The sequence below is a fragment of the Oncorhynchus clarkii genome, chromosome 31, assembly GCF_045791955.1.
Source record: "Oncorhynchus clarkii lewisi isolate Uvic-CL-2024 chromosome 31, UVic_Ocla_1.0, whole genome shotgun sequence".
NCBI classification, from domain to species: Eukaryota; Metazoa; Chordata; class Actinopteri; order Salmoniformes; family Salmonidae; genus Oncorhynchus; species Oncorhynchus clarkii.
This window is the reverse complement of record NC_092177.1, coordinates 30,210,561-30,225,025: the sequence shown is the minus strand read 5'-3', so window position 1 is coordinate 30,225,025 and position 14,465 is coordinate 30,210,561. Positions and strand designations below refer to the sequence as shown.

Sequence of the window (14,465 nt, the reverse complement as noted above, 5' to 3'; positions counted from 1 at the left end):
TTTATGCCCGAGCTAAGGCACTGACATCATCAGAAAAAAACTTTGGGAAAACATGCTCCCTGCAACACAGAGATTATGTGTGAATAATATAGTACTACGGACACCTATGCTATTCAGACACGATAATAATATTTCATAGTGTAGAATCCATAATAGCAAAGTATTCGGTCTCGCCTCACCACACCCCCTCTATTAGGTTTGTTGAACTCACTTCCAAATATGGAAGCGAATGGTGGCGACAGCAGTGCACGCGCCTCGGTTCAACAAGGCGGCCCGCGACGCCGATCACCATATAAGGAAAAAAGGACATGATTTTCTCTATAGCAAATTTCACTACGCATTATACGCACTGTTAGTGGGAGCAGCATTGTGCAGTACAGAAAGGAGAATGACAGCAAGGAGGGGAAAGTAGGAGGAACAAGGTAAAAATAAAACGAGGGAACGGTTCTGACGCTGGAATATGAATGGATGACGAGCCAACTAAGCAGTGTACAGCCCTAAAACCTGTCCGAAATTATTAATAATTTAAATAATCCTGCTTGATACCAACTAACAGTAATGGGTGATTGATTCATCATCATTACCATTTCAAGACTGACCACCAAACGTATTTTTCCTATTCCAGTTATGTGAAGACTAGCATGATTAACGGTATTTTTTTTATAGAAATTATAAAGATCGCAATCTATTGCTATCGTTAATGCTGTCCTTCCCTTTATCCATTCAATATTGACACCCTCTCCACAAAAGGAAGACCAGAATAAAAAAAAAAAAGTAAAACATTTTTGGCATGACAAAGTTAAATCGGTATATGTGATTAACCAATCAAGAACTCAACCAAGCTTACACAGGTTTTATGCATTTTATTTGGCTTAAGCATGACTTTTTCTTAAAAAATTAAAACATTTCAGTAACCAAGGCCCAACAAAATACCATTGCAAAAGATGATTAAAACAAAAAGGAAGAAAATAATTTTAAAAACAAACATGAATTTCATGCATCTACTGTAATATATTTTTTATTTGTGGAATGAGTTCAAATGTAATTGTACAGAGAGGAGGGCGAGTGCAATAGTAATTGCGGAAAAATCCCTCCAATAGTAGCCTCCTCAACAATGGAATGGAACATAGATATGGAATGTGCAAAAGGAATGTCTGAGCCAATGGAACTTCTAGAACTATGTTGATTTATCTGGATTCTGAGGAAGAGGTCTCTTGCCTTTTATTGTACCCCTATGTTTATAAGTAGTTCTTTGGCTGACAGGTCACTGAACCGCCTCACAATACCCTTCACCTGCTTACACACAAAACAGTTAAGAAAACGGTTTCCATAAATTTGAAATGATCACAATCTCCTTTCAAGCAATCCTCTGTATTGAAACATCTTACATATAACATCTTTGGAGCATTTATTTCTCAAGTAAGTGCAACTAACATCTCTTAACCAACCTTCCAAGTTCAGAACCGTACGACATTTTGGTCAAGTTACAAGCAGTGAAGCAGTCTAAAAATTAAAAGATAACAGTGGAATGCATCAGCACTTGCACTGTCTCTAAAGTGGGCTTGTGTTTTAGAGTCACCAATCTTGGTATCAAGAAAGAAGAGAAAGCAGTACAAGGAATCTCTGACATGGATAAAGGGGATGCAAATAAGGTGCATAATGCAAAACTGGGAATGGGAAGGAATGTGCACAAGGCCACAGAGCGGTATAAAGAGACCAGCATTAAGTCAAAAAGATCTGGCTACATGTATAACTGGTATACCCCATTACAGCACAGCATAGCATAGGTAAATTGCATCAGGAGGATACACTGCTTAAGTCTAACATGACTTAAAACCACCCTGGCCAGCCTCCTATTACTAAGCATTGGTCACAAAGGATACGTAGATTATGATGCATTCAAATCCATGGCATGTCCAATAATACAATACTTGGGTCTAGTATTTCTACGTAAACATCACTGGGTTGTCTATATAAATGAGGGGAAGTGTGTGAGAATGGCAGTGTCAGTCAATGTTAAAAACAGGTCCAGGGGAATAAACAACCCCATGGGTCTGAGAATGCACCTTGCCCCAGATACTCTGTAAGACTGTAGTCTAATCTTTATGTAGATAGACACTGATATAACCTTTGTATGTAGTGTAAAATTGTGCGATTGAAAAGATGCTGGTGAATGTGCATCATGTTGACCTCCCACTGCCATTATAATCATATGTTGTTTCCATTGGGTAGCATGGTAAGGCTTTAGTGCTGGGATGTGTGCTTGTGTTGTGTGCATGTTGTATTGCATTAAGATAAATAGGGTCAAGGCCATCTAGCTGGATTTCCTCATCTCAGCCACCACTGGCCTCGACTTGTTCAATACCACAGTGGCCTGAAAGAAAAAGGACATGATTAAATTGCATTAAATAAAAACTGTAAACAGGGGTACTTGAACTACTTCTAAGGTGGAAAATGTCAATTCTTACAAAAGTTTACAAACAATAACTATACACAATTCAGAAGATAGAGATGTGTTCACCTGCTGCAGTATGACATCTGCTGTCTGGTCGATGGCTCCCCCCAGCCCCCGGTATTTTCCCGAATAGCGTATGAAGCTCCAGGTGAGCATGGTGACCATGGCCAGGCCCAAGACACAGTCACATATCAAAGCAATTGTAGCCAGGCCGATGAAGAGCAACAGCCTTGACAGCACGTACAGGAAGCACACAAGGACAAAAAGCACTGCGGGCGTCCGGAAAGCACTGAAGACATTCTTTGACTTTCAAAGAGAAATAAAATAAAATCCTATTAATTATAATGTTGATCTGTTGATTTAAATCATTCTACCTTGAATTTATCATCAGTGAATTTAAAATACTGACAAAAATGTATCTGGTGTGACTCTTACCTCATTGTGCTTGGTGAAAGACTGCCACAGTTCTACCAGCTCGGCCTCAAGCTGGTCTCGGTAGCGGTCGCAGAACTCCTGCCCTCCCATCTTCTTGGTGGAGGAGAAGACATGGAGGGACTCCTGGAGGAAGAAGTGGTGCTTCTCCTCCAGAGAGGCAGGAGCCACATAGGGAAGGTCTCCCCCACAAACCTTCAGGACAAAAGCGGGAGAGAGGAAAAGAGAATGCAAGGTGAGATCTTATGAGTGTTAAGAGGAATTGTTCCATCAGAAAAAAATACACTTTCTTTGTTAACATTAGAAACCCACCTTCTCCATGTTCTTGTAATACTGGTCTTTGGCTCCTGCCACGGCTGCCAAGTTGTTGGCCTCTGCTGTGGCCTTGTGAGAGAGACATTTAGTGGCAGTGGACTAGTGACATTCAAGAACACCTCAAGACTTATGAACATCCTCAATATTAGCATTATATTCCTCTGTTGAGCAATACAGTGGAATATTTCTTTACTCTCAAAGTGGAAAACCTAAGAGGTTAATGGGTGTGTACCTGCAGCATAGACTTCGGGTGTGGCAAGTCTTCACCTTGGTAGATCTTGATGTATGCCTGTAATCACAAACATTACACTGTCAAACATGACATAATGATACAAACCTGGCAAGAACCTCAGAGGGCTGAACGCAGTCTCACCTTGAAGAACTCCAGCAGGCCCCTGCAGGTGACTTTGTTGCCGTTGATCTCTTTCTCAGCCAGGCAGTTAGGGTGCAGCAGTGTGGCGATGAGGTTGCGAAGCTCCTTTTTAAACTCGGGAGCCACATCTGAGACACAGGGTTGAATCAGATCAAGTTAATTGGTTATCATTAGATGGATTAACAAGATGAACAAGGGGGCAGCCATACCACTAAGCTGGCCTTTGAAAGCGGGGCTGGTGGCCACCTTCAACCCAGGATGTGGTAGCAGGAAACAGTTGATGGAGGTGAAGCAGGAATGAATGTGTTCCCTCACTGTCTGTAGTTCCTCATGCTGGGTCTCCTTCACCTGCACAACATCACACATACTGGTTACCATCACCAATGCATAACTGAACCTGGTTGAATTTACTATTGTATCTTACACAGTGCAAAGCAACAAAAAGCACTTAAATTTGTACCCTGAAAAGGGACTAGTACCTGTAGACGTTTATCCAGGAACTCTCTGCCTCCGTTGAGCCCATATTTATACTCATAGGGAAAGCTCCAATCCCTGATTAGGAACATCAGAGACTGTGGGAAAAAGGGAGAATAGAAAGAGACCACGGTATGGTAAAAACAAGGCACTTTAAGTTATAAAACATTATACCATAAAAAGTGCCTGCGAGTAAGGTCAAAATGCACTTCAAGATAATTGGTGTAGATCCTAAATGATCAATGAACATTTTCTTGATATTTCTAAGACTTTTGGTTCACATGCCTGAAAGGGCTTCAGATAGATTTCATCCATGGCGAGGCGACCATACTCTGTGAATAGCTGGAAGAAGACAGAACACACAGGGTGTAATTAATTATGCACAAGAAAGAAAAAAAAATGTATATATAAAAATGGCTAAATTAACTTGAGGTACTGCAATTGCTATTAGAGACAGATACTGTAAATAATGTGGCCTTCATGAAGGGCTCTAAAGTGCGACCATTTTGGTCGGTATTTTGCTGTGCGACCTGACATTTTATTTTGGGAGCATCAGTACGACCATGAAAAAAATCTAAATCACCCATTTAATAATTGTTGAAATGATATATTATTTTACTACAGTGAAGTAAAAAAAAAAATGCAGTGATTTGTACTTCTTGCAACTTTCTGAAGTGAGAATGCCTGTGCCTACACTGTGTAGCCAGTTAGTGATGTCGAAACAGTAGTTTCTAAATGCTTTCCCATAAAACTTTATAAATTGAATGTTAACTGCAAAGTAGGCTTATCTGGCAAAATGATACGATATCGTGATGATTTGTATCAGTTAGGTGGTCTTTTGGTATACAAACTCTGCTTTTGCAGATGTACAGAAACACTGCCAGCCAAACACCAGTCTCTTGAGGTGCACCATTGAAATTAAAAAGGGTAACTATACCCTCCAAACACCAAAAGTGTTATCCTGATGTGATTTAAGCATTGTTGTGGACAATTTACCTTCCAACGTGGCTGGTGGACCAAAACGTTTGTTTTTAGACCCTGTTCATAAACCATGTCACAGGCATTTGTTAACACCTGGTTTAGTCATGTTAACTAATTAGCTAGCTAGCTAACAATATGGTTACTTTACCATTACATCTTGTTCAGTCATGTTACCTCATTAACTAGCAAACAACCAGGTAACTTTACCAGTACATCTAAAGATTTGGGGGCACAGAAAGGAAAAAGGATAGCTTCTTTATAAGATCCAGCTGTGGAACATGTTGCTAGCCTGGCCAACACCAGACCACGCAGCAAGATGTCGGCGACAGATAGGGCAGCTCTGCTTCGAGCTCCTAAATACTCACAATTATTTCACTACACCTGCAATAGCATCTGCTAAACATGTGTATGTGACAAATATACTTCGATAACAAGGCACACACTGTTGGTCTGGATTCCCTGTTGTCCAAAAGTAGTTTTAGCGCCCAGTGTGTGGGTTTCAGCGAGAGAGACAAAGAACCAACCACTGTAAAAGTAGTCCCCTTCATAATCGACGCATCATGCCAACAACATCAAAGCGCCTCCACAGACTGGAGTCAGCCAGAGTGTCGCTTTAGCCAGGCACACATGCTGCTGCCGAGGAAGACTGACCTGCAACTGCTGCAGATCATCTTCCTGAATGTTCTGTGAGAGGTTGTAGATCTGGAAGAGAGACACAAAACAATCACAACCATATTACAAACATTGACATCAATTATGACATCAATTATAACAAATAACATGAGTGCACAGCAGATCACCTGTATTGAGCTGGTCATGGTGCTGAGGGCAAAGATTGTGGCACAATCCTTCACGGTTGACTGGTTATCAAATGCACCCTGGGTGTCCATCAGTAATACTGCCACCTTAAAGGGCAGAAATCAATCCAACCATCAATCAATCAAATACATAACACCAACATAAACATTACACTTTGCACACTTTTCAGTTCCAGTGCCCAAACAACTTTCTAGTACAATGGCAGAATCATTCCTAAGCGCATTGTTTAGAATGATGGAGTCAGTACCTCTGTTCCATCACTCTTCTCCACCAGGAAGACCTCACTCCACAGCTGGATGCCGGTGGTCTCTGGCTCTGAGCCCCCCCTCCATTTGAACCCAGTCAGGGGCTCATCGTCCTGGCCCAGCCATTCCTCACCATGCTTCTGGAGGAACAGACGCCACTACACATTACTGACTGGTCTGACTTGGCAGCAGCCCTGGGAATAAGTCTGACATCATGAAACAATTCAGGTCACAAGGAGAGATACAGGTAACTGTAAATAGGAAAGGAAACACCAACATAAAAAGTGTCTTAAAAGGGCATTGGGCCACAACGAGCCAGAACTGATTCAATGCAGCTTGACATAGATTCTACAAGTGTCTGGAACTCTATTGGAGGGACAATGCAACACTTGTTGGTGGTGGAAAACCCGGTCTCAGGTGCCGCTCCAGAATCTCCCATAAGTGTTCAATTGGGTTGAGATCTGGTGACCGAGACGGCCTAGGGCATATTGTTTACATCGTTTTCATGCTCATCAAACCATTCAATGAACACTCGTGCCCTGTGTATGGGGGCATTGTCAGCCTATGGGGACATAGCCACGGTAGCCAAAATGATGGCCTGCAAAGCCTTTTCAGACATTACCCGAAGCATGATGGGATATTAATTGCTTAATTAACTCACACCTGTGTGGAAGCACCTGCTTTCAATATACTTTGTATTTCTCATTTACTCCAGTGTTTCCTTTATTTTTGGCATTAACTGTATGTCTGCAGGAATATAGAGCCATCAGATAGTAACAGACAGTCTAACAGGCATGGAGGGTACAAGGAGCACAGGTATAACACACATCTCACATACATACAGTTACCTGGATGTGATATAAAACCAATGAAATATTGAACTTTGAACGAAGCTTAGGACCATGGGTGTGTATGTTCTAATTTCAGAAACACTGACCTTCCTGTACATGTAGCGGAGCATGAAGTCCAGAATGAAGCTCTTGCCTTTCCGGAAGGCCCCAGCCACTGAGAGCACCACCACATGTTTGTCCCGGACCTCCGGTGCCAGCAGAACCCGTCCCAGAGCCTCTGTGTCCAAGGCAAAGGAGTGATCCTCCTTGCAAACTGTCACAATCTGGACTGGGCCTGGCTCACTCCCCATCGTTCCCTGTGGGTGAAGAGACACACAAGATGTTTTTAATTATTATTATTTTTAAATTTGACCCCCTTTTCGTGGTATCCAATTATTTTTCGTGGTATCCAATTGTTAGCAGTTACTATCTTGTCTCATCGCTACAACTCCCGTACAGGCTTGGGAGAGACGAAGGTCGAAAGCCATGTCCTCCGAAACACAACCCAACCAAGCTGCACTGCTTCTTAACACAGCGCGCATCCAACCCGGAAGCCAGCCGCACCAATGTGTCGGAGGAAACACTGTGCACCTGGCGACCTGGTTAGCGTGCACTGCGCCTGGCCCGCGATGAGACAAGGATATCCCTACCAGACAAACCCTCCCTAACCCGGACGACGCTAAGCCAATTGTACATCGCCCCATGGACCTCCCGGTCGCAGCCGGCTGCGACAGAGCCTGGGCTCAAACACAGAGTCTCTGGTGGCACAGCTAGCACTGCGATGCAGTGCCCTAGACCACTGCGCCACCCGGGAGGCCGACACACAAGATTGACATTAATAATGGTGCAAATCTGAGGCGTGAAATGTTTCATGTTAGAGTAGGTTAGATTTAGGCCTGCCTCACATCAAGCTATTATCAAAACTGATAATACTGTATAACTAATCGGTGTTACAACTTTGGCGACTTCCTTCCCATTACATTGCCTGGCTATCCATACTCCTTGCTCCGACTAAACGCTACAGACTAGAGGTCGACCGATTAATTGGAATGGCTGATTAATTAGGGCCGATTTCAAGTTCATAACAATCGGAAATCGGTATTTTTGGGCGCAGATTTGCCTTTTTTTTTTTTTTTTTACACCTTTATTTAATCTTTATTTAACTAGGCAAGTCAGTTAAGAACACATTCTTATTTTCAATGACGGCCTAGGAACGGTGGGTTAACTGCCTCGTTCAGGGGCAGAAAGACAGATTTTCACCTGTCAGCTCAGGGGATCCAATCTTGCAACCTTACAGTTAACTAGACAAACGCAATAACGACCTGCCTCTCTCGTTGCACTCCACAAGGAGACTGCCTGTTATGCAAATGCAGTAAGCCAAGGTAAGTTGCTAGCTAGCATTAAACTTATCTTATAAAAAACAATCAATCATAATCACTAGTTAACTACACATGGTTGATGATATTACTAGATATTATCTAGCGTGTCCTGTGTTGCATATAATCTGACTGAGCATACAAGCATACAACTAACTATCTAAGTATCTGAATGAGCGGTGGTAGGCAGAAGCAGGCGCGTAAACATTCATTCAAACAGCACTTTCGTGCGTTTTGCCAGCAGCTCTTTGTTGTGCGTCAAGCATTGCGCTGTTTATGACTTCAAACCTATCAACTCCCGAGATGAGGCTGGTGTGACCGAAGTGAAATGACTGGCTACTTAGCGCGCTCTAATAGCGTGCGCTAATAGCGTTTCAAACTTCACTCGCTCTGAGCCTTGGAGTGGATGCTCCCCTTGCTCTGAATGGGTAACGCTGCTTCGATGGGGTGGCTGTTGTCGTTGTGTTGCTGGTTCGAGCGAGGAGAGGGACGGAGGTTATACTGTTACACTGGCAATATTAAAGTGCCTATAAGAACATCCAATAGTCAAAGGTTAATGAAATACAAATGGTGTAGAGGGAAATAGTCCTATAATCACTACAACCTAAAACTTCTTACCTGGGAATATTGAAGACTCATGTTAAAAGGAACCACCAGCTTTCATATGTTTTCATGTTCTGAGCAAGGAACTGAAACGTTAGCTTTCTTACATAGCATATATTGCACTTTTACGTTCTTCTTCAACACTGTTTTTGCATTATTTAAACCAAATTAAACATGTTTCATTATCTACTTGAGGCTAAATTGATTTTATTGATGTATTATATTAAGTTAAAATAAGTGTCATTTCAGTATTGTTGTAATTGTCATTATTACAAATCCATTCAAAAATAAAAAATAATAATAATTTAAAATCAGCTGATTAATCGGTATCAGCTTTTTTTGGTCCTCCAATAATCGGTATCGGCGTTGAAAAAAATCATAATCAGTCGACCTCTACTACAGACATTCGTTTCTTCCCAGGAATGAGTGAAGGGATTCGATTAAACTGGTCCGGGCGCCCAGGTAGGTGTGTTTTGCACCAGGTTGAAGTTAATTGCATTAGTTTTGGAACTGGGCTACCTCCCGGGCGTGAGCCAGGTGCCCTGTTCAAAGCCCACAGCGAAGTCGGCTCAAAACGAAAGTGACGTAATTAAGCACGTGGAGTAAGAAGTAGGATTCTGTGTTTCACATGCGAAAGCGATTGAAAATTCAAACATATTTTATGGAAAAGAGATGTATGTTTCTGGACCATGCTGCCTTGTTGACAACATGACCGAGCGGTGGAGATTGCTGCTCCTCCCTCATCGCTTTTGCCCATTCCCGTCACGGACCATAGACCGATGCCCCTTGGCTCAGCATATTCGAATCTGCCAATTCTTGATCCGAGTACATCACCGACCCTTCACAGAACGCAAACACATTTTCGGGGCTGTCTGATGGGTCCAGAAACCGATGGGCTTGTCATTGGCTTTGATACTCTGGTTAGAGACGATCCAATCACTGATGACTTTCCCACAACACCCCTCACCATAAACGACTTCAATGACGGCAGTCTCAGACTAAAGTATGTAGCAAACGACAGAGCATCTGAAGAATTGAGTGTGTTGTCAGGCTACCCATTACATAATCCCTGTATAAACAATTCAAGCTCAAACTGAGGCCTATAAAAAGCACAGTAATGTTGAAATGTTTTGTTTTTTCTGAGGAGAACCCAGTGCCCAGTGAGAAATGATTCATAGTTTATACACAGATAAGCTTTCATGATTAGACAATGTTGGGCTCTGTGCAGGACTGTGTCTAAGGTAATGTGTGATGCATCAACCCAGCTGCCGACTAGTGCATGCTCCACATCCCTGCAGATTCCTTTAACCCTCTCAATGAGGCTCTTTGTTGCATTGCTAGTAGTCGCCCATGCCCACGGCAAGATGGGAACCATTATTGTATAACTAAGATGGCGTAGCAGTCAGACGTCTTTGTCGTGTCCCCATGTATATTTATTTTATATATTTTTTCCTTTGCATATCTTAAAAAAAATATTTTTCTAAACCTCAACTTCAAAATAATCTCCTGCAACTTGCCTCACCCAATGTGGTGTGGATCTGCTTTTTTCTAAAGTATTTTTCTTTACTTCTGAATCGGAATCCCCAACTACTAGCTAGTAGTCAGCTAACCACTGCTAGCGGTCATCAGCTAAACTTTAGCTCGGAAAACTCGCGCCAGTTTTCACAACGCGATTCAAACCAGAGCATACCGGACCTATTTTCTCTCCATATCCCCAGATTCCCACCGCAAACTCTGAACCTTTTCACATGGATCATCGAGGCTAGCTAGCTGCAATCCAAGTGTCTACTCCTGGCTAATGTCTCTGTCCCGAAGCAAGCACCAACTAGCCTGGAGCTAGCCCATGGTAGGCCCATCTCCCGGCTAGCTGAAGAGGTCCATCAGCCACTCTTGGGCTACAATACCTATACCTGGACACCTTTTACTGCCGGTACGAAGCCCCGCCGATCCTCCACGACTGGACTACAGACTTAATCTGCCCGAGGGGGTTATTCAACTGGCCCCTCCGTTGCGACGTCCCCTGAATGTCGATCTGCTAGCCGTGGCCCGCTAGCTGTCTAGAGCATATCGGACTGTTAGCTGAATTTATTGGGCCACAAAACCTATTTTGTCAATTGGACTTGACCCCTTTACCACACGGAACCCTACTAATCCATCACAACTGACGAGGCGGCTCCGCATGAGGAGGCTATAACAGACTTCCTCCGTCACAACATCCCTCTTAGGCCCTTCTGCTAGCTTGCTAGTGTCTCCAGCCAGCCATGTCTCCAGCCAGTCTCACTACTCACCGGACCCCTAAGATCACTCGGCTACGCATGCCTCTCCCTAATATAAAAAACAATCAATCATAATCACTAGTTAACTAGGGTAGCCTAGTGGTTAGAGCATTGGACTAGTAACCGAAAGGTTGCAAGTTCAAATCCCCGAGCTGACAAGGTACAAATCTGTCGTTCTGCCCCTGAACAGGCAGTTAACCCACTGTTCCTAGGCCGTCATTGAAAATAAGAATTTGTTCTTAACTGACTTGCCTAGTTAAAAAAAAACGACACATGGTTGATGATATTACTAGGTATTATCTAGCGTGTCCTGTGTTGCATATAATCTGACTATCTAAGTATCTGACTGAGCGAGCGATGGTAGGCACCAGCAGGCTCGTAAGCATTCACTCAAACAGCACTTTTGTGGGTTTTGCCAGCAGCTCTTTGCTGTGCTTCAAGCATTGCGCTGTTTATGACTTCAAGCCCATCACCTATTAGGCTGGTGTAACCGATGTGAAATGGCTAGCTAGTTAGCGGAGTGCGCACTATTGGCGTTTCAAACGTCACTCGCTCTGAGACTTGGAGTAGTTATTCCCCTTGCTCTGCATGGGTAACGCTGCTTCGTGGGTGGCTGTTGTTGATGTGTTCCTGGTTCGAGCCCAGTTAGGGGCGAGGAGAGGGACGGAAGCTATACTGTTACACTGGCAATACTAAAGTGCCTATAAGAACATCCAATAGTCAAAGGTATATGAAATACAAATGGTATAGAGAGAAATAGTCTTATAATAATTCCTATAAAAACTTCTTACCTGGGAATATTGAAGACTCAAGTTAAAAGGAACCACCAGCTTTTATATGTTCTCATGTTCTGAGCAAGGAACTTAAACGTTAGCTTTCTTACATGGCACGTATTGCACTTTTACTTTTGTCTCCAACACTTTGTTTTTGCATTATGTAAACCAAATTGAACATGTTTCATTATTTATTTGAGGCTAAATTTATTTGATTGATGTATTATATTAAGTTAAAATAAGTGTTCATTCAGTATTGTTTTAATTGTGATTATTACAACAACAAAAAAATTATACCGATTAATCGGTATCGGCTTTTCTTGGTCCTCCAATAATCTGTGTTGAAAAATCATAATCGGTCGATCTCTACACTGTATATAGACTTTTTTTCCTACTGTATGTTTTATTCCATGTGTAACTCTGTGTTGTTGTATGTGTTGAACCTCTTTGCTTCATCTTGGCCAGGTCGCAGTTGTAAATGAGAACTTGTTCTCAACTAGCCTACCTGGTTAAATAAAGGTGAAAAAAAAAGTTAAAATTACCTAAAGGGGGAAAAGTCAACCAGGCCAATATCACCTAACATTAAACCTACTCTAGCTAGAGACTATATCAATCGTACACCTTGCTAGACATGTTCAAATCAGAATAAAATTACTGTCCTCAAAACACCATTTAAAAATGTTACAGGCAACATAGCCAACAGCAATGACAGGTGCTCTGAAGATGTGGTGCCAAAAAGCAAATTAAGTGACATGCCATGATTTTCTCTACCATGACAGTCAGACAGGCAGAGTCACAGACTAAGTAACATAAGGAATGCATGACTGAAAACAGGTTTTCAACTGTGTAACTAGTTAACGTTACCTAGAAATAAAAGGCCCAGCAACAGAATTCACTATTTTTACAGACAACCGTGTAGCCCTATCATACCATAGCAAGTTGGAGCATTAGTTATAATTATAATAGCAATATGTTTTCTATCTAGTACACAGGGCACACTAAAATATTTCAGATAGCTGTTAGTATAAAGAAATGTAATACCGCACGCTGAACTTAACTAGCTAACGTTACAGTACGCTTGTTAGCTAGCCAAGCTTTCTAAGCTTACAGAAATTAATTTCTAACCATTTTAAACGACGGTTTACTGTTCACCAAATAGTCGTAAATTATTAGATAAAGCGCTGTTTTACCTTTGGTATCCCGAATGAGGAATTCACAGGCACAAGCAATGAGTCAGAAAATTAACAATACTGCTGTCATGAAAACTTTTTCAAACTACGAATTCATTCACTTCCGCGTCCGCAGTCGAATTGACCTGTAGGGCTTGTGGTTTTGTCAATGCCATGAAGTTAATAGAACTACATTTACAAAGATCCTTCAGGCGGTCATGCTTACCCTTGTGCTGATGGCTAAGGTAGATTTTAATGGAGTGCTACTAATGCGGAATCTACAGTATGGGCTAAACCAATTTATGTCCATAACGGACATGAATGGGTTTAGCACATTATAATTTCATGTTGTACATTTGCTCTCTAAACTTACTGACAGACAAATCAAAATATGCACTACCGGTCAAAAGTTTTAGAACACCTATTCATTCCAGGGTTTTTCTTTATCTTTTCTATTTTCTACATTGTAGAACAATAGTTAAGACATCACATCTATGAAATAACACATATGGAATCATGTAGTAACCCCAAAAAGTGCAAAACAAATAAAAAAATGTTGTATATTTGAGACTCTTCAAATAGCCACCCTTTGCCTTGATGACAGCTTTGCACACTCTTGGCATTCTCTCAACCAGCTTCATGAGGTAGTCACCTGGAATGCATTTCAATTAACAGGTGTGCCTTGTTAAAAGTTCATTTGTGGGATTTCTTTCCTTCTTAATGCGTTTGAGCCAATCAGTTGTGTTGTGACAAGGAAGATGTGGTATACAGAAGATAGCCCTGTTTGGTAAAAGACCAAGTCCATATTATGACAAGAAAAGCTCAAATAAGCAAAGAGAAACGACAGTCCATCATTACTTTAAGACATGAAGGTCAGTCAATACAGAAAATGTCAACTTTGAAAGTTTTTTCAAGTACAGTCCAAAAAAACATCAAGCGCTATGATGAAACTAGCTCTCATGAGGACCGCCACAGGAATGGAAGACCCAGAGTTACCAGCCTCAGAAATTGCAGCCCAAATAAATGCTTCACAGAGTTCAAGTAACAGACACATCTCAACATCAATTGTTTATAGGAGACTGTGTGAATCAGGCCTTCATGGTCGAATTGCTGCAAAGAAACCACTACTGAAGGACACCAATAAGAAGACTTGCTTGGGCCAAGGAACAGGAGCAATGGACATTTGACTGGTGGAAATTTGTCCTTTTGTCTGGAGTCCAAATTGGAGATTTTTGGTTCCAACCTCTGTGTCTTTGTGAAATGCGGTGTGGGTAAAAGGATGATCTCCACATGTGTATTTCCTACCGTAAAGCATGGAGGAGGAGGTATTATGGTGTGGGGGTG

At 42.0% G+C, this 14,465-nt stretch overlaps 1 protein-coding gene across 3 annotated transcripts; it reads right to left on the bottom strand.

Moving 5' to 3' along the window:
- Window positions 1–848: 848 nt before the first annotated feature.
- On the bottom strand, window positions 849–13,269 carry LOC139391173 (atlastin-3-like). 3 transcript variants are annotated; one of them, XM_071138743.1, is made up of 15 exons: window positions 13,143–13,259; window positions 8,919–8,977; window positions 7,032–7,241; window positions 6,097–6,234; window positions 5,831–5,935; window positions 5,682–5,732; window positions 4,335–4,391; window positions 4,055–4,147; window positions 3,785–3,923; window positions 3,576–3,703; window positions 3,435–3,491; window positions 3,200–3,271; window positions 2,891–3,082; window positions 2,522–2,761; window positions 849–2,374 (listed from the first exon to the last, which is right to left on the bottom strand). In XM_071138743.1, the coding sequence occupies exons 2-15, from the start codon at window positions 8,937–8,939 to the stop codon at window positions 2,315–2,317; spliced, it is 1,563 nt and encodes a 520-aa protein (XP_070994844.1). In that variant the 5' UTR covers window positions 8,940–8,977; window positions 13,143–13,259; the 3' UTR covers window positions 849–2,314. The 3 variants fall into 3 exon arrangements, with proteins under 3 accessions (XP_070994844.1, XP_070994845.1, XP_070994846.1); XM_071138744.1 differs by lacking the exon at window positions 8,919–8,977 and having other exon boundaries at window positions 13,143–13,269; XM_071138745.1 differs by lacking the exon at window positions 8,919–8,977 and having other exon boundaries at window positions 6,097–6,231.
- Window positions 13,270–14,465: the final 1,196 nt, after the last annotated feature.

Excerpts from the sequence above, each read along its gene's own strand:
- LOC139391173 (XM_071138743.1), bottom strand. The coding sequence starts at position 8,939 with ATGAGTCTTCAATATTCCCAG. Across the intron at positions 3,924-4,054 it reads TCCTGGATAAACGTCTACAG|GTGAAGGAGACCCAGCATGA; the intron begins GTACTAGTCCCT and ends GATGTTGTGCAG. Across the intron at positions 3,083-3,199 it reads ATTACAAGAACATGGAGAAG|GTTTGTGGGGGAGACCTTCC; the intron begins GTGGGTTTCTAA and ends TTTGTCCTGAAG.